This window comes from Pelobates fuscus, chromosome 1 (assembly GCF_036172605.1).
Source record: "Pelobates fuscus isolate aPelFus1 chromosome 1, aPelFus1.pri, whole genome shotgun sequence".
NCBI lineage: Eukaryota > Metazoa > Chordata > Amphibia > Anura > Pelobatidae > Pelobates > Pelobates fuscus.
In genome coordinates, this window is record NC_086317.1 from 42,538,406 (window position 1) to 42,558,913 (window position 20,508).

The 20,508-nt window shown below is 38.5% G+C and overlaps 1 protein-coding gene across 1 annotated transcript; it reads left to right on the forward strand.

The window, feature by feature from the left end:
* Positions 1–1,747: 1,747 nt before the first annotated feature.
* Positions 1,748–10,870, forward strand: ADAMTS1 (ADAM metallopeptidase with thrombospondin type 1 motif 1). The gene is made up of 9 exons (XM_063448249.1): positions 1,748–2,574; positions 4,133–4,479; positions 4,735–4,867; positions 5,288–5,455; positions 5,863–6,149; positions 6,415–6,601; positions 6,717–6,892; positions 7,651–7,826; positions 8,508–10,870. The coding sequence occupies exons 1-9, from the start codon at positions 2,013–2,015 to the stop codon at positions 9,241–9,243; spliced, it is 2,772 nt and encodes a 923-aa protein (XP_063304319.1). The 5' UTR covers positions 1,748–2,012; the 3' UTR covers positions 9,244–10,870.
* The last annotated feature ends 9,638 nt before the right edge of the window (positions 10,871–20,508 follow it).

Consider the following 20,508-nt stretch of genomic DNA (forward strand, 5'->3'; position numbering starts at 1 on the left):
GGAATAGTAGTTTGGGATTATGCAAGTGTTGCTGGTAAGGTTAATGAGGGATTTATAATAAATAATAATAATAATGTAACATGATCAGGAGAAAACGTAAGTGGAAGATCTACTTTTAACTCTATGAATACCAGTCGGCTCTGTTACAACAGCAGGAAAGACTGTACATTTAACTCTTTGAATACCAGTTGCTCTGTTACAAGAACAGGGGAGACTGTAAGTTTAACCCTATGAATATCAGTTTCTCTGTTAAAAGAGCAGGAGAGAAGTAAGTTTAACCCTATAAATACTAGTTGGCTCTGTTACAAGAGCAGGAGAGACTGTAAGTTAAACCTTATACATACCAGTTGGCTCTGTTACAAGAACAGGAGAGACTGTAAGTTTAACCCTATGAATACCAATAAATAATAATAATAATAATGTAACATGATCAGGAGAAAACGTAGAAGATCTACTTTTAACCCTATGAATACCAGTCGGCTCTGTTACAAGAGCAGGAGAGACTGTAAGTTTAACCCTATAAATACCAGTTGCTCTGTTACAAGAGCAGGAGAGACTGTAAGTTTAACCCTATGAATACCAGTTGGCTCTGTTACAAGAACAGGAGAGACTGTAAGTTTAACCCTATGAATACCAGTTGGCTCTGTTACAAGAGCAGGAGAGAAGTAAGTTTAACCCTATGAGTACCAGTTGCTCTTTTACAAGAGCAGGATAGATTGTAAGTTTAACTCAATTAATATCAGTTGCTCTGTTACAAGAGCAGGAGAGACTGTAAGTTTAACTCTATTAATATCAGTTGCTCTGTTACAAGAGCAGGAGAGACTGTAAGTTTAACCCTATGAATACCAGTTGGCTCTGTTACAAGAACAGGATAGACTGTACGTTTAACCCTATGCATACCAGCTGGCTCTGTTACAAAAGTGGGGAAAGAACTCTAAGTGTAACCCTGTCAGTACCTGTGTTTGTTCTGTTACAGAAGTAGGAGAAACTGTGACTTTTTTTTAACTCTTTCAGTGCCTGATGACTTTTACATTAGCAAACTTAAGTGAAAGATCTACTTTTAACCCTTTGAGTTCCTGCTGACTCTGCACTACTACAGTTTTCCCATCTTGCAGAGCCCTCTGGCACTTAAATAGTTAATGACCTGAGAATCCGTGTCTCGTGGATTAGCATTAGCCAATCAAAGCAGAGGAAAGAAGTGGTGAAAAGGCATATTTACTGATACTCTGTTACTGTACTTCAGGGAACCAGCTCTCCAACTAGCACATTAACCCTTGCAGTTATTCAGGGAAGTTAGCAGGTCTCTCTGGCTTTATGGACAGCTAGGATTAGCAGGGGGCAATGCACACCAACATCTGGGACAGCAAGGCTCCAACACAGTAAAAGTAAATATTGTATCACTGAAAGAGGGATACATCTGTTTTCCTGCAGATCTAATAGCATTAGTGAGCACCCTTCCAGTCAAACTGTGCAAACACCAAGAGAAAATAAAACGGTGTCAAAGTGACAGCTTTGTGCCTGGCTTGTCCCAGCACAGAGCCATACATGCATACAGTGTGCAGCAGCCCCACTGAGATGTCCTGGCCAGCCAGCCCTCTCCCTCCTCCTCTATAATTGATGGAGGTGGCTGGGAGCCAGGAGAAGGAAGGGCTTGTTCCTCCTCGGACTACGCACGAGATGAGCTCACACACATCAAAGCCTCTGGAGGGAGGGATCACAGGAAGGCTTGCCGACAAAGCTCCATAAATTCCAGCACACGGTGCCCGGCTCCTTCACAATCCCTCCAGCAATAAGCCAGTGTGCACAAGAAGAAGGAGCTTGCTGCTGGTCCTGAGATCTAAGGTCTAAGATCCAGAGCAAGCCACCACTGGCAGTTCAGGAGACTGTGCTAGTAACCACCAGAGCTGAAGACCCCGAAGTAGCTGCTGCATGCACTGATTTGCAGTGAGCCCTGTGAACAAAAAAAAAAAGCTGACTCTTCTGCTGATAGTTGTCTTCTGACTCTTCTAGGAATGGGTTGTGTGTACTACTACCTGCTGCTATGCATGGCAGCCCTTGCCTATGCCAAGTCAGTTCCAGGCAGTTCCATGGATGAGGAGCTAACTGCTCCAATTAGAGTAAATGAAGGAACATCTGACAGTGGGAAGGTCACCTACCGCATGGACGTTTTTGGACAAGTTCTGACCCTGGACTTAGAAGCAGATTCCAGTTTCTTAGCCCCTGACTTCAGCCTGCAATATGTTGGTACCCCAAAGTCCACTGGAGAAGGACCTGAGGATTCTTTGGCCAACCTGGCTAAATGCTTCTATTCTGGCACTGTCAATGGGGACCCGTCTTCTAGCGCTGCCCTGAGCCTGTGTGCAGGTATCAAAGGGGCTTTTTACTATCTTGGACAAGAGTACTTCATTCAGCCCAGCAACCACACGCTGACTTCTTCTAGCGACCCCAACCCACTGGTGCTCCATCTGATCCGCAGGAGGAGCCGGGCTAAAGCTAAGTGTGGGGTAACTGACCTGCCCATCCAGACCACAGAATCTGAGGAGCCACAGTCTCCAAAAACCATGACACCCACAGGTAGGTCACTCAGTGCACTGGGGCTCTCTGTGCATGGAGAGTCTGTGAGTGATTGAAGTATCAGAGAATGATAGATAGTAGCAGTTTGTAGCACATCTGGCAACAAATCTGTAAATGCTATTCAACACCAAATATCAATGTATATGTCTTTATAAAGACATGCATTCAGAGTATATATTTAGAAAGCTTATAGCAGATGACAATAGAAGCATGCTTGTGCATTATAGCAATGTAATTATAGTGTTTTATTATTATTTTTTTTAAATCCTAATAAAGTGTAATGCAGGGCTTCTAAAACCTCAGGACCTCCCAATTTGTAGTTAGTATATGAACCGTTGTATATTGATACATGTAGTGGTTGCCCCTTAGAAATAGCTGGGTTGGCACAAAACCTGTCTTTTAGACTTCTCCAAACTTTGAACACTTGTTAACTACCGAACTGTCTCCTTACCCTCAGGCTCTCATAGTGCAGGGCTGTAGTGCAAAATGTAGATTACTAGAAAGTAAAGTATCTTGGGAGTTGTAGTTCTACAACATCTGGAGATACACCTTTTGGGCACCCCTGCTTTAGTGTGTATTAGTGATAGCATATCCTATAGATCACAATCATTAAACCTGCATGGTATTGGAGGAGAGCTACAGGTATCTAGTTAAACCATGCAGATATCATTGCAAAATGATATCATTGCAATAATTAAGCAAGCCCATGCTTGCACAGCCCTACTTAGTGTTGTGAAAATAATGACATCTTCCAATAGTGCACACGTATAAATCAGCTTGTAAAACCTCTTCTTTTTCCATAAAAACATGTGGCATTGGAGATGATAAAACACAAAACATGTGTTTCTCTTGGCCGCAGGGCATTGTGTGGTTACATTCATTTTGAATGCATATATGCACCATAGGCATTGCAGAATTGTACGCTGACCTCCCTGTAGCTTGCAATTGTTAGGAACGTCTCATTGTAGGCCAAAATAGTCAAGCTAAAAACATAGGAGGCTTAGAGATTTTTTTTTTAAAATTTCTCTTCAGCTGCTGTGTCCTCAAATGTAAAAACTGTCTTCATTCATTTTGAATTCTGCACCATAAACACTTTAGTAAATAATCTTCTCAGTGGTTTGTAAATGGTTAACTCTGGCAGCTCCTTAAAGAGGGGAAGGGTCAGTGGAGGCACTGAATGTCAGGACAAGGGTATAGTGTGCTTCAGTAGGGCTGTGGTTTCAGGGTCAGAGTTGTAGTCGGATATTTGGCAGGAGTCACAAGTACTGCACTGTGATTCCACGTGGAAGAGAGTGACCTAATAACTACTCCTTAAATGCTAAAAGATGGAAGGTGACTCATATCTACGCCGCTCGGCCAAGAGATGACTGAAAGGCTTCTGCAGGAAAAGTTATTTCATTTGCAGATCTCAAGTTAATCTTTAGAGCACTGCAGCAGAATAAGTTAACTTTTAATGGCTTTTGTTATTTTTACATATTTTCTCACACAGTTCTAAAACATTTAATTTGTATTAGTGTATTAATTCTAATATTTTTTATTTATTTTTTATTTTTTTTAGGATCAGGAAATACAAGAAAAAAAAGATTTGTATCCAGTCCACGTTACTTGGAAACTTTGCTTGTGGCTGACCAATCTATGGCAGAATTTCATGGAAGCAGCTTAAAACACTACTTACTCACATTAATGTCTGTAGCTTCCAAGCTCTACAAACATCCCAGCATCCGGAATTCAATCAGCCTGGTGGTGGTAAAGATTCTCGTTATCTACGAGGATCAAAAAGGTCCAGAAATTACCACCAATGCAGCTTTGACCCTAAGAAACTTTTGCCACTGGCAGAAACAACTGAACCCTGTGAGCGACCGCCACGCAGAACACTATGACACTGCAATACTTTTTACGAGACAGGTAAGATAACATTACTTTCATGACAACAAGTTCTCATCTCTTCATAAAGTTTTCGATAAGTTAGTGAACATCCATTAGACCACCACCAAAAATTAGATTTAGCTGTACTTAACGATTCCAATGATTCCTAAAATTTGTAACAATATATATAGTCTTTATACAAGGCTAGCAGTGAAAGTCAACTGTCTCCTGCCAAAAATAGTTTATTTATCTGATTAATAACCTAACTGTATTTTTTTTTTCTTTTTTTTATAGGATCTTTGTGGTGCCCAGACATGTGACACCCTTGGGATGGCTGATGTTGGAACAGTCTGTGATCCAAGTCGTAGTTGCTCAGTTATTGAAGATGACGGCTTGCAAGCAGCCTTTACAACAGCCCATGAATTAGGTATGAAAACATAGGCACAATTAAGCTCCAGACTCCAGACCAAGCAAACTTTTCTGATAGTAAAATGCAGTATTTAAAGTTGGAGATGGGGCCTCCAGTGTACATCTGGAGTAAGATGGGTTTAGCTCATCATTAACAGCTGTGATCATCTTTTATGGATTAGGACATAAAAAATAGAAAGAAATTGTGCAATATTAAGCTCAGAATACTTTTTCTTTGTTTTACGGAATCACTTGGCCATTTGGTTTGTTTAAACTGCTTTAAGATGATCATATCTCAAACTGGATGTTTCTCTCAAGAGCATGTTGAATTTATCTAAAACAAATAGAAAGTGGTGTGTACACAGGGGGATAGTTCAACATTGCAAACAAAACCATAGCATGATAATCTAATTTTTTTTTATTTATTTTTATTTTTTAGGTCATGTGTTCAATATGCCACATGATGATGCAAAACAGTGTGCCACCTACAATGTTGCAAACCAGGATTCACACATGATGGCATCTATGCTTTCCAACCTGGACAGACGAGAGCCATGGTCTCCTTGCAGTGCATACATGATAACATCCTTTTTGGACAATGGACATGGTAATTAAAAATATAAAAATATGAAATGTATAAATACAATAATGATGGGATTAACTGTAGTCTGAGAAACAAAGGGGAGGGATGGTTAGTTTGATACACAAAACTTATAGAAGCTACTTTTGAGAACATACCATTTACTATCTGCCATTCAGCACCAACAGTAAGTTTTGGTTGATTGACAAATGACTTGCAAACTGTACACCAAACTATCCATAGCTGAAAAGAATAACCATGTTTGCCAAGTTAAAATTATTTTCAAGTCTGATATTTTCACTTAAATTTTAAGTCAGGAGTCAACTCAAAAAGTAAATATGCCACTGTTAGGTTAAAGAAAAATTACATGGGAACAGTCTGTGTAAGATAATTAAATCAGTGCTAACTTTACCCACAAATGTCAAATTTTTCAGGAGAATGCTTACTGGACAAGCCCAACAGACCAATCCAGCTCCCCTCAGATCTCCCTGGAACACTGTACGATGCCAATAAGCAATGCCAATTTACATTTGGAGATGAGTCCAGACATTGTCCAGATGCCGCTAGCACGTGTACGACCTTGTGGTGCACCGGAGTCTCCGGAGGGCTGCTCGTGTGCCAAACTAAACACTTCCCATGGGCAGATGGAACAACTTGTGGAGAAGGGAAATGGTGTATGAATGGAAAGTGTGTAGACCAAGCCGACAAGAAGCACTACGAGGTACTTAATTTCTACTTCAAGTTTTATTTCAATTATGTAGGGGAATTATTATTTTTTTTAGTGAATTATCTCTAGGTCATCATATAAAAGATACGTGCTATATTGACAATCAGCTTATAACTTAACTAACTAACTTCATTTAACCATTGTCATAGAGGGTAATTATTAAAGCTATGAAATATATGAATATGCATTTGATGTTAACTGCAAAAAGATTAAGGTGTATTAATAAGTAATGTTTCACAATATCTATATTTCACAATAGATTCCAGTTCATGGTGGCTGGGGACCGTGGGGTCGCTGGGGTGAATGTTCTAGAACATGTGGGGGAGGCATCCAATATTCTCTTCGAGAGTGTGACAGTCCTGTCCCTGAAAATGGTGGGAAATATTGTGAAGGAAAGCGGGTGCAGTATCGATCATGCAATATTGAGGACTGTCCTGATAATAATGGTAAGATTTTTTTATTTATATATATTTTATATTGTGTAAAAATTAAACTAATGCAAAAAAAAAAGGCAAAATAAAAGTTTTAACTACATTGTAATGTTTAATATGCATTCCACAGGTAAAACATTCAGAGAGGAGCAATGTGAAGTGCACAATGACCTTTCCAAGTCTCCTTTTGGCAATGGGCCTGCAGTGGAATGGACCCCCAAATTTGCAGGTGTTCCCCCGAAAGATCGCTGCAAACTTATGTGTCGGGCGAAAGGAACAGGATATTTCTTTGTATTGAATCCCAAGGTATTTGTGATATATTGTCATCTAATTCTTAGATTAAAGAAGGTTTGATTAGATGCCAAGAGAAATGAGTTACAATGTATTAAAATGTGTTATCGCCTTCTTTATTTGACTCTACATCCCTTATGATTATGTTATTGGCATGCTGATGGTAGATCAATATCCCTCTATAAAAAAATAATCTCTCTTTACCTTTTATATGTTGTACCAAATGTACTAATTGAATTGGTATTTTGTGTAACTAAGTATATTTAGTTATGCATATGCTAATACTATATCAGCAAAAAGCCCCAAACATCTCCCTAGGAGGACTTTTATTTATACAATAGTTAAATCATTTGTTTGATGCAGAGGGAGAGAAACCTACCTACCTGTCATTACAATTAGTATGGCATTTAAAAGTATGTAAAACATTTACCATTTAAAAAAACAAGTCCATATTTCCATTGAAAACCACTTTTTTTCTGTAAAGAGATCTACAGAGTACAAGCCAATGTTTTTTCTTACTTGACATGACCTTAGTATTAATGAGCATTCTGTTTCTTAACTTGCTGCATAGAACTAGTGTTGTGTTTTAAAGTATTCACATGATCTGCCCACTGCTTTAAAAATATATTGTTTAGATTATTCTAGGAATTATGCACACATTCAATATTTATTTTAATCTAGGAATTATGCATACATTCAATATTTATTTTTTCACTGATTGTGATATATCCAATCGCATAGACTGACATTGTCTTCTCACCTGTTTACTCCAGGTAGTTGATGGTACCCCATGTAGTCCAGATTCCACCTCAGTCTGCATACAAGGTCAATGTGTCAAAGCTGGCTGTGACCGAGTAATTGGCTCCAGCAAGAAGTTTGACAAGTGTGGAATTTGTGGAGGTAATGGATCGACCTGCAAGAAAGTTTCCGGCACCTATAGTAACGCACGGTATGTTAAAAAGTTTACATTTTTTATCTTTACCTTCTGGTCAGTCACTTTGGCCTATATGTTAACATGTCCACCCCTTGTCTTCACATTTCTGTCATCCCATGTCCACCTCTTCTTTTTTCATCTCTATTTGAAAAACTTTTACATATAGTGTATTAGTTAAAGTATCCTATTTTACACATTCTGATTGAGAATATTCATACAGGTGCATAATCTTTCATTTGGTATTTTGTTTCAACATATCTTAAGCCCCCCCCCCCCCCCCCCCCCCCCATATCTTAAGAACCTACTGCTCAAATAATTTGGTTCCCCTAAGAGAAAATGGTTCTGTCCAGCTCCATATACTAGTTATCTTTCCAAAGTCACTATGTAATAGTTTGCAGAGCTCTAAAACCAAACACTATGTCTCGTCACCCTTCTTTTTACCAGCATTTTTACAATCCATTTGTTTTCTTCACTCTGTGCTTTAATTAAACCAGTTTTATAGTTTGATTACATACAACTGACATTTAGGTAACATGAAAGGCATCAGACATCTCTATAAACATTTGTTATTTAAACTGCAATTGGATGTCCATGAGTGAAATAGCATTGGTGCTGTGGCTTGGTACCACACTTATTGACTATATAGATAATATGCAACAATGATTTTTGACCTCATTTGTTTTATTTTCTTTGCAGACCTGGCTACCATGATGTTGTGACCATTCCAGCTGGAGCAACCAATATTGAAGTCAAACAACGAAATAATAGAGGTTCAAGACACGATGGCAGCTTTTTGGCAATCAAGGCAACTGATGGCAGTTATGTTCTTAATGGTGGTTATACATTATCAACTATGGAACAAGACATTACTCATAATGGAAACATACTGAGGTATAGTGGATCTTCAGCAGCTTTAGAAAGGATTCGCAGCTTTGGTACTCTGAAAGAGCCTATAACTATCCAAGTTCTTACTGTGGGAGAGTCACATCGGCTGAAGATCAAGTACATATATTTTGTCAAGAAACCAGCTCAGTCAGAGAAGATTTCTAATAAAAAGAAGGAATCTTTTAATGCCATACGAGAGACAATTCTCTCAGAATGGGTCATTGAAGAATGGGGAGAATGTTCAAAGACATGTGGGTTAGGATGGCAGAGAAGATCTGTAGAATGCAAAGACCTAAGAGGTCAACTTTCAGCAGACTGTGCCAAAGAATTGAAGCCCGATGACATCCGACCATGTGCAGACACACCATGTCCTCAATGGCAGCTTGGAAATTGGTCATCCTGTTCTAAGACTTGTGGGAAGGGTTTCAAAAAGCGGTTTTTAAACTGTGTTTCATACGAAGGTAACAACCTGCCTCAGGAAAGCTGTGATCCTCTAAAAAAGCCAAAACATTTGATAGACTTCTGTACTATTTCTAACTGTAGTTAGAAAGCATCCGATTTTGAAAAATGTTAGGTTCTATCAAAAATCAATATGCTGTAAGCAGAGTTTGGTGGAAAGAGTTTGTTGCACGTGCAAACCTGAGGTTCGAAAGTTGTTGAATGGCAACAGAGCAAATAACTGCTGTGGGGTCTACATCGTGAAGCTTAATACCAATTGCACGTTTTGGAAGTATGGTGAATTAATGGCCTTCGTTCATCTTTAGAAAATCCCTGGGGCTACAAAAGTTTAGAATGTCTGTCATCAGTGAAAAGGAATGGAGACAATTCAATTTTTGCCAAATTAGAGAAATGGGCCTCAGGTGTTTCTAACAATTATTTAGCCTGATATGTTTGAAACTTCTAACTCAGTGGGCAGGCAAATGTTTTCATCTTTGTACTAGTACATGGTCAGGGTCAACCTACCTCAGTTACGAAGGCCAAAAACAGGAGTAGAAAATTATATTCAGCATAGATTGTTGTGGCTGCTATTGTATTACAGTATATTTTTATAAAGAAAATAAGCAATATTCTCATCCATAAACTTTATGAATATTCCGTGGACCAAATGTTGGCTGTATTATCATACCCTAATGTACTGCTTTCCAACAAAAGTTCTGTGATCCAGATGTTGTCCGTGCAAACTATTACATCATTATTTTTACAGGCCCTGGCTCAGTATAGAATTGAAAAGGTCTTTTGATGACCCCATTAAGAAGTTGGACAGTACCTTTCTATTTTCTCAGTCGGTCCACGAGATCCACAAGCATTGCAGGTTTTAAGGATTTTCTTTAAGGAACAAAATTAATACATTAAAAGATCCGCCTCTTTTAATGGGATCATAGCCTTGAAAGCTGTCCCATTGGTCACTAACATTGAGACATTGTTTCTTAATGGTAGGAGAAAAAGTATGAATGATAGTGAAGTCGATGACGTGTGCATGAATGTGTTGGCTTTTTACACCAAAAACAAGGGTTTACTTACAGTATAGTTACAAAGTACTTTAGCTCTTGTGGGTCAAAAGTTAACACAATGAAGTGTAATCTACGTGTAGGCCAGTATTGAGTACAAGATAGAAATATATAGATGTAAACAATGGGGGTTTTTAAATAAATAAGTATATTTTAGGAATATTACATGTTCCTTGAAAAATGCAATATGGAAAAAAATAAAATAAAAATAATTATACCAGGGATGGCCCACTGGCAGCTCATCAGCTGTTGTTGGACTAAAAATCCCAAGTATCTTCATCCAAGAGGATTATGGGAGTTATCGTTCAAGAACCACTTTGGAGTCAAAGTAGACCACCCCTTTGGTAGACAGTCCTGAGGATTGCAGGTTTATCCACAACTGTTAACCAACCAATATTTGCCGCAAGTCTATGCAAGGTTATAGACTCTTTGAGAATATAATTTTATTTTATGTATGTATATATATATATATATATCTATAAAATGTACTTTATAAGTATTCGCTTTTTCTCTTCCATGAAGGGTATGTCCGGAGGACACATATTGAACCTATTTATTTTTGTACATCAATGATTATATTTTAAGTTATCGCTTCTTATAACATAAATAGAGTATTTATGCATTATATTGTTAATAGAAATAATAAAAAATACAATTACAAAAATATTCCTGTTTGTTTTCTTGTTTGAAAATTACTAGATTTATGAATTTATGTGCCAAAGCTGTTGGTTATTATTATATATATGTATTAACTTGCAAATTTAGTTTAACCCCTTAAGGACACATGACATGTGTGACATGTCATGATTCCCTTTTATTCCAGAAGTTTGGTCCTTAAGGGGTTAAGGAAAAAAAGTATTGCCTCTTGACCTAAGGTAATATGTGGAAACTCTCCAACTGTGGTGAGACTACAAGTCCCAAAGTGCTCAGCAACATGTCTATGTGTGTAGGTTGCAGAGTTCCACCTGAGTGAGAGCTACATTGGTGAGAGAAATTGAGTTTATGCGCTTATTCTAAACTTGCAGACCTAGTGTGTCATTTGTTTCCCATGACTTGCAAAGAGCAATCATTTATCTTGAAAGACTGTGTCAGCCCTTTGATTCTAAGCCAAATAGCTGTGATGTGCATGAAACAGCTGGTGTTTTGTCCCATGAAACTTACATGTTAAAAAGTGAATATTTACTACCAAATCAGAGAAGAAAGCCAGGCAGGATCTTTTTTTTTTTTTTTCTTTTTTTCCTAGACAGTAAAAAAAAAATGCTTCCTGGAAATTATCACAGAAGTGTTATAATCGTGTTGCATAATTATGTAAGTTAAGATAAAATAAATGTCATTATCACCAGGAAATAGCTTGTAAAGAATGCAAACAAGGGTTGCACGTTGAGTCGCAGATATAAGTGTTTTTTTTTTTTTGGAAATAACATATGTTTCATGTGTTTTCAATACACTAATTTCCACTTCCAGTATTTTATGTGCTTCTTCTTGCTTATGTCACTGGGCATAAATTTTTATTCGTTTTTCTTCAAGGTTTGCAAAAGGTTACTAAAGAGCACCAACTTTTTTCTGTTTTCAGGATGTACAGACCACATATTTTAACCTATAAAAACGATAATAAAGATTTCCTATAGCGTTACCCCGCCACCACCCCCGTTCAAAACTTCAGCTGTAACATCCACAGGAACATTTAGGACTCTTGTAAAATGCAAACCATTCGTTATAGAGCCTTCAAAAGAAAAGCTGGATTGTGAAGCAAGGAACGATGACTACCCTTTGTTGTTTTAAAAAACTATGACGTTAAACAGAAACCAAATTGTGTCATCTTTGCAAGTTTAAATCCGCTCTGGCAAGAAGAATACATAACGTGGCGTGTTCATTAAGTCAAAATTGATATTTTTCCAGCGCGAAAAAGCAATCCACTTTGGAAAGAGTTTTGTAAATCGTCCAATGTGTTTGTTTTTTTTTAAATTACTCTGTGTGGGTAGAAAAGAGTGGGAATACTCGTAAGAGCCAGCTCTGCTTTTTTTCAGTTTAAACTAACAAGATTGTATTTTAACTCAAGAGCTACTTTATTAGTCTTTGCTTAGGCCCAACATCCTTGACCATAACTCAGCCTATCAATGAGTCTTTCTCTGCGATAGTTAATAGGGTTTTATCTTATAACATAAACAGTTCCTGTACACTCTTTATTTCAATAACACGCCAACCACACTATCTAAACACCAGAACCAAATATTTACAGATGCTAATTAACAATTTATATGTAACACTCTCCATAAAGTGTACTCTCCGAGAATTTTGGCTTGGGTACTGTTCCGACTATATAATACAACACTTTGGTTGCATAATTACTGTCAGCTCTAAGAACGAACGTCAAGAAGGAAATATGATGTGCTTTGTTAAATCTCTTTGAAGAACCCTGCACTTTGTTTAATGCATTGATAAAGAGCTTGGCAATCAAAGGGAACAATGTCCCAGCTAATGGCCACACATGATGTTTTTTGGCACTTTTTAGTTTCAAAAAAACTGTTGTAAATCTCCCATGATCAATGATTTAATCACATACATTTACATACGAAAGGGGTGAGAATAATGAGTCCCAAGCACCCATGCAGATCTCAATTTGTCACGTCATTTGATAAATGTCCAAGTAAAAAAAAAAAAATGGTCTTCTGTCTCATGCTTTAGTCTCCGCAACGCCACCAAAGGCTAAAGTATTGTGTAGGAGAAATATTTCTGGCCATAGATATCAATAAAAACACATGAGTTCACACAGTGCAGTTTTCAAAATTAAGCGGGGTTGAATAGATAGAACGTGTTTCTTTTAGCGCCACCTTGTGCTCACCATCACACATTGCACCCCATAGAACCTCTGTACAAATATACACAATTAAGCTGCAGCAATGACTATAGGACACACCAGCCCCAATACATACAATAAAACAAACAAAAAAAGTTACGTGCTCCCTATGCCAAATCCCTACAAACATTTAAATAACTGGAGCTTTCTTAGTATCATTTCAATGGCTATGAAAGTGTAAGCTCACTGCCAAGTCAAGGCAAAACCTCTTAGGTGAATCCAATACTCCAATTCTCAAATTCTCCAAAATCTCTAATAAGACAGATATACAATTTTAATATACTAAATTGCATTAAAGTACTTTAAAATCAATTGCAATATATTAACATTTATTTAAGTCTTGCAAGGTTAACAATAAACATCAGAAATATATTTTCAATATATTTTTTTAATTTCAAGGACATGGGGCATTCCACATTTTAATTCTAGTTAGTGACATTATTTGGTTGATGGTGTTTGAGTTTTTTAGATGCCCCACTTGATTAGCTGTTTTTGTTCCTTTGTACTTGTTGAATCACATGTAATTTGAACTGGTGTATTGCAATAAGATTATGTATTTCTACAATGTCAATATTTCAGTTAAATGTTAGTTTGCTAAAACTGATGAGGTTCAGACTTCGAGACTGGGTCCGAGCAAAGTGTATCAAACAGGGTAAGGACAAATGATGTTGCTGTGGTATGCCTGGAACTGGTGGTATTTAAACTTAACCATATAAGTTGTATATCCAGACAGGGCCTACAGACCCCATGACTCCTTTCCTGCAACTGTCAAAAATGACCTACCAAGCACTCAATAAACCCTTCTCTAACAAACTATTTAATTCCCCTACTTTAACCCTTTGTGTCACTATACCCCACTCCCACTAGCATGTAAGCTCATCGAGCAGGGCCCTCAACCCCCTCTGTTCCTGTACGTCCAGTTGTCTGATCTCAATTATGTGTCTGTTAGTCCACCCATTGTACAGCGCTATGGAATTTGTTGGCGCTATATAAATAATAAAATAATAATAATAATAATAATAATAATGTCTGACCTGTAGGAGAGGAGATGCAGTCTTTTTTTCCTATGAGCCTAGAGTCTAAGCCTGGGGGGATATCCAGATTGTGTAACAATAGGAGTAGTGGAGATGGAAAAAAAGGAAAGGTCCACCTGCTGGGGCAAATTTTGCCAGAACTGCATTGTAGCCTCGAGGAGCGCAGGCAGTGCGCTGCCACCTCCTGACTCCGCTCCATTCACATCCAGAGCAGAATCGACAGTGGCCAGCTAGCCTGTGCTATCCTTTTGCCCATTTCACCGCTCTTAGTAAATGTGCAGCCTGAAAGTACAGCCTGAAGTTAGGAATGCCAACCACTCCACCTCAGCAAATTAAGTGTATTGAAGTTTAGACGGAATCTTCTTCCCCTCCGCATATAGCGCAGCAAGAGGGAGCAAAAATATTTGAAAAAAATGGCTGGGCAGGGGTATACGCAGGGTTATGAATAGGTAAAGATCCCTTGTTAGTGCCATCAAATCAGGCATTTCTGGCATCAAGTCTGGTTCCCTGCTCAAAATGGAAGAGTAGACATGTGTCAGGCTTCAGGCCTAGATTTTTGCTCCAGAGCCAAGGTAAAGTATGAGTGCAGCAAGGGGTTGATCTGGTCCCACCTCGTTTTCGAGCCTGGGAGGAACCAGGTGGTTTATTAGTAATCCCCGTAATGGGTTAGTTGCAGAGAAAGTGTGCAGAGATTTGCAAAAAATCATCCACAATGTCATCCACAATGTCCCAGCCATGGCTGCGAGTAATCTCTTTTAAACTTTCTTTTTTAAACCAAAGGGTGTGGACAAAAGGGGCTGGAGAGAAGATAACCTATAATCCCCCCCAAAATATTTTATTTTTAGGACTCTAGGTTGCATTTAACCCCTTTCCAAACACAATGGGACTAGGAAACCTTAGGTTTGGGGGGTCCAGGGACTGCTCACTTACTTTAACCCTCCATCTGTCATTCATTGAGTGAGGGTTAATCTGGAAGACCCCACTATTTCTTATTCACAGATCCCTCCTGTTATTATTATTATTATTATTTTATTATTTATATAGTGTCAACAAATTCCGTAGTGCTGTACAATGGGTGGACTAACAGACACAAAATTGAGATCAGAACCACTGAACGTGAGGGGGTTGAGGGCCCTGCTCAATGAGCTTACATGCTAGAGGGAGTGGGGTATAGCGACACAAAGGGTTAAAGTAGGGGAATTAAATAGTTTGTTAGAGAAGGGTTTATTGAGTGCTTGGTAGGCTATTTTTTACAGTTGCAGGAAAGACGTCATGGGGTGGGGGATGAGAAGCCTGCTGACAGTTTAATTGATATGGTTTAATGAAGAAGTGAGTTTTCAAATATTTTTTTGAAGGAGTGGTGGCTGGGTGAAAGTCTGATTGAGGAGGGAAGGGAGTTCCACAGAATCGGTGGAGCCCTGGAGAAGTCTTGAAGGTGAGCGTCAGAGGTGGGGATCCGGGCAGAGGATAGGAGTCTTGGGCTGAGCGCAGGGGTCTCGACGGGACATACTTGTGTATGAGGGAGGATAGGTATGTTGGAGCAGCATTATGTAGGGATTTGTAAGCAAGCCAGAATTTTGAATTTGGCCCTATATCTAACTGGAAGCCAATTAGTGGATTCTTCATTTACAATTAGCACATTGAATAAATAATGAGCCAAATTTTGTTACTCACATACTTTGTTATTTGGCCAGTTTGGTTAGCAGACTATTATATAAATTCATAAAGATATCTGAAATAATTTGATAATTTTTTATTCATCTGAAACAGGATACATAGCTGAAAAACAATAATAATAAACTCATATATTTGACTTCAAAGTTATATTTTAATGTTATCATTTTGGGTCAGAATACAGTAAAATGCACAGACTAGAAAAATATAGAAACTAATAAACTAATTGTGCATTCTGTATGCACATACATATATGACATAAATATGTTCTTAAAAAGGTGGCATCTTCAATAAATTTTAGATGTATCTGAATCTGAATTGAACGTAAAGCACAGCCAAACTCCAAAGGCTGCTTGCTCCTTTAAGAGAATCACGTTTTACCCCTTATATAGAGCCATAGATGTGGGTAAAGAAAGCCCTTGCTAAAACGTTTTGCTCCCAAGGCATGCATGGAGAATACAGGAAATACCCTTGTTCTACATCTGAACACTTTTAAAACCAGCTCCAGGTCAATGTACTTAGCAGAAGTGGATTTTGTTACATTTTTACGGCTAATAAACCTAATGGCAAATTAATAATTAACTACAAAAGAAATTTTGAGTAAAATAAGTGTCTTAGCGTGCTGAATGCATTCTTCTTAAGATTAAATGGTTTTGAATAAAATAAAGCAGTCAAGTGGTGTGTTATCTTTCACTTTGAGGAAATGCGTAATGTTAAGTATGTTTACACAACAAATATCCTTTGAGAGTAAGTTCAAAGGGCTCTGTTATATGCTGACAGAATTAAGGCTTGACCTTTCCTTCAGTGCCAGAGAGGCGACCTCTGCATTCCTGTATTCCATTACTACTGTACCCATGATGCTTTGCATGTCACAGGCATTATGGGAGAAACATTTAATGGCAGCTGGAATGCCAATGGTATGGAGTAACGTTTTAGTCTATTGCTCTAGAATATATCTTCCATGATGCTTGCTTGGCCATGTAATTCTCATGAGTCATAGAGGGTTATTTTTATAAAGTGAGAATCGTTGGAAAATCAAAGTGAATTGAACATGAATTTCACATTTAAGTCTGAAATAGCTGAAAAGGAAATAATTTTGGAACACTTGACCATTGCACCAACAGGGACTTTAATGACATTTCATTCTAAATACACAGACATTAATATATAGTTGGTCCCCCTTTAGCAGCTCTAACAGCATCCACTCTTCTGGGAAGGCTCTCTACAAGATTTTGGAATGTTTTTGTGAAAATTCTTGCCTATTCATCCAGTAGAGCATGTGTGAATTCAGGCACTGACGTTGGACTTGAAATCCTGGCCGGCAATCTCTATTCCAGTTCATCCCAAAGTGTTTGATGGGGTTGAGGTCAGGGCTTTGTGTGGGCCAGTCAAGTTCTTCCACATCAAACTCATCCAACCTTGTCTTTAAGGGCACAGTCATGCTGGAACCGAAAATAGGTCTTCCATAAACTGTTCCCAAAAAGTTTTGGTATGCTGACGCTTTAATTGGAATTGGAAGCATAAGATTTCCATTCACTGGAAGTTAGGGGCCTAGTCCAACCCCTAAACAAACGTCCCATACCATTAAACCCTAAAAACAGTCCCATACCCTCCCCCAATCTTTACAATTGACACAATACAGTCAGACAGGCAACATTCTCCTGGAATCCATACTTACCCATCAGACTGCCATAAAGAAAATCGTGATTTGTCACTCCACTGAACATATTTCCACTGTTTCAGAGTCCAGCAACAGAGTGCTTTACACCACTTGATTCATTGCTTGGCAATGTAGTTGGTGATGTGAGGCTTGCATGAAGCTGCTCAGCCATGAAAAACCCATTCCATGAAGTTCATGCCGCACAGTTTTTGTGCTGATATTAAAACCAATGGAAGTTTGGATCTCTTCAGCGATGTAATCATCAGAGTGTTGGTTGACTTTTATACACCATGCGCTTCAGTACTCGATGACCAAACTCTGTGACTTTATGTGGTCTTCTGCTTTGTGAATGAGTTGCTGCTGCTGTTTCTAAATGCTTTCAATTTCCAATAATATCAGTTGACCATGGAATATCTAGCAGGGATGAAATTTCACGAACTGACTTATTGCAAAGGTGGCATCCTACCACAGTACCACACTTGAATTCACTTGAATTCACTGAGCTCCTCACAACAATCCACAAACTTTTGTAAATGCCGACTGCATGGCTAGGTGCTTGATTGCATACACCTGTGGCAATGGATCTGATTGAAATACCTGAATTCAATAATTAAGTATGTCCCTATACTCACAACAAGAATTTTGGGCTGGCTAAAGTCAATACTGTACATATTTCTATGTACAGAATTGAATTCAGAACAATTCTCACTTAGTAAATTACCCTGAAGGCTTCCAGGGTCATTCACTAAATTGTAATAGGCAAATAAGCACAGTTGAATACCTCCCAACACCAGCAGTCCAAACATCTGGACACCAGGGGAAGTAGTGTGGTGGGGCAAGCACATGTCACCATCACTTCAATGACTCCACACAAAATGGACCACCCCTTAAATGCATGCCAAGCTGCCTGCCAATCTTTTACACCAACCCACTGGGGGCAGACATTCAGCTAGGTCATAGTGCCCTGAACAAGGCGAGAGCATGTCTAATGATGTTTGTTGGGGACAGTTCCCCGGTGTCACCAAAAGCGTGACATCAGTGAACTAAGTTAGGACAGTGGGACTTGACCTGAAAATTGTTTTGGTGGCATGCAGTTAAATTGGAAAATTAGCAATTTGAGTATTTTGGCCTAAAATGTAAAATTCTTTGACTTCCTGACAGTTCATACATTAATGAACATCCCTAATAGTTACCACCATCTGGCATACCAGATGTTGTCTATTCCTGATCAGAGACATCTGTAGTTCAAAACCCATTTGCTTTGCGCCTTGTGAATCGCTCTGCTTCCAGCATGCATTACCCCATAACACCAGCAGTTTCTAATATACAAACTGTGTTAATCTGTACAACTTCACTATGACAGCATTTGTTTTCTCGTAAAAACACTCTGTATTCTGTGCTCCGTAGAGGTCTCCGGATGTGAGAGTTATTGATGTGGCAAAACTATTTTGTTATTAAGTTTTCTAGTGTGTTTTTTTTTTTTTTTTTTGTATGTTACAACTAAACAGGGAAACAAAATGTACATAACGACAGGAAATTTTTTAAGAAAAAAAAAACTAAATATAAGAGTCACACACCAAACCCACTAATGAGAATAAAACAAAAAAAAAAATTAAACAGCCACGGAAAAAAGAAAGAATAACACCTCAAACAAACAAAGCTATCTTTACAAGGAAAAACTACAGATAGACTGGGACACAAGACACAAACTTACTAAAACAAGCAGTCACAAAAATAATTGTATACAAAAAACATGATACAGACAAGGAAGTTAAAGGAAATGAGTAAATAACCATGTCAGAGTGAAATAATAGACCAAGAAGATTCTTTCAGTAGATTAGGAAAAACAAAATTAGCAAGGAGAGAAGCTAAACAACAAAGATGGAAAACACTAGAAGATATGCCAACTGCTTGATCAACGCCCTTCTGATCTTGATGAAGAAAGATAGTCTTTCTTCAATGAAGCCACACCTTGTGTACAGGGATTCTGGGCAATAGATTCACAATAAATTCCTCCATACTATATATGAAATTAATTTTATTCAGTAACACCCTGAAATCAGTCACAGACTCTTTCCATCTATATGCAGCAAAAATGTGATTAGTTGTACACATTTTACAACATTCTATCATTTTGACACAGGTCTTGACAGCCATGGAGCTAATGGTACACCACACAGTAAGACCAGCTTTGGATCATGCTTCAGGGTCAACCCAAAGAGTCAACTGAGAAGACTGAACATGTTCTTCCATACAGTCACAAGTGTGAAGCATGTCACCACACGTAAAAATGATGTGACTTTTTTTTTTTTTATATTTACGTTTTATTGTTTTGATAACGTACTGGGGTGTGGGGTACAGAAAAGAAGAAGGGAGGGGAGGGAATAGGGTACATCACCACATTTTCGTTACACTGTACAGTTAGTTTCAAGGTACATACATCAGATTAAAGTGTCACAGTCAGTCTGGCTCTCTTGTGATGGTGACTAGATAAGGTAGGGCTCTGGCCCAAGGGGTAGTGAAGGGAGGGTTAATAACCAGGGGTAGTAACATTGCATGTTAAACTTTGTTAATGTACCTTTAGTGCTAGTGTCGCTTATTGTGCGGAAGTGGTAGCGCGTATCGATTATCTTGGAGAACAGCGGGTGTGTACTAAGGCTTGTATCTGTTTGTGGTGTGACCCACCTTCGGCCACATGCGCATGGGTAATAGCGAGTGCTAAAAGCTTAGTTTGTTCTCGTTTCACAGTATGTGGGGGGAGGCATAGCTCCTATATTACTGAGTGGGTTAGGTGGACATGATTTATTGGCATATATGTTAGTCCACAGCTCCCAGGTGTCCTGAAATATCTGTGATTGTTTGGGGGAGGTTGTGGCCATGCGTTCATAGGTGTAGTATAGTGGGATTTTATCCATTAGTTGTTGCCTAGAGTGACAGGTGTTTTGTTTCCCACTGGTCGCTATGGGGTTTCTAGCTGCCAAAATGGTAAGTATCGCCATTTGTTTTAGTGATTTGGTTAGGGGAAAAGCAATAATAGACAGAAGGTTGGATCTAGAGTGATATTCTTGACATTTAGGGA

Coding starts and splice junctions, on each gene's coding strand:
- ADAMTS1 (XM_063448249.1), top strand. CDS start 2,013: ATGGGTTGTGTGTACTACTACCTGCTGCTATGCATGGCAGCCCTTGCC. Junction 2,575..4,132: donor AAAAACCATGACACCCACAG/GTAGGTCACTCA, acceptor TATTTTTTTTAG/GATCAGGAAATACAAGAAAA. Junction 4,480..4,734: donor CAATACTTTTTACGAGACAG/GTAAGATAACAT, acceptor TTTTTTTTATAG/GATCTTTGTGGTGCCCAGAC.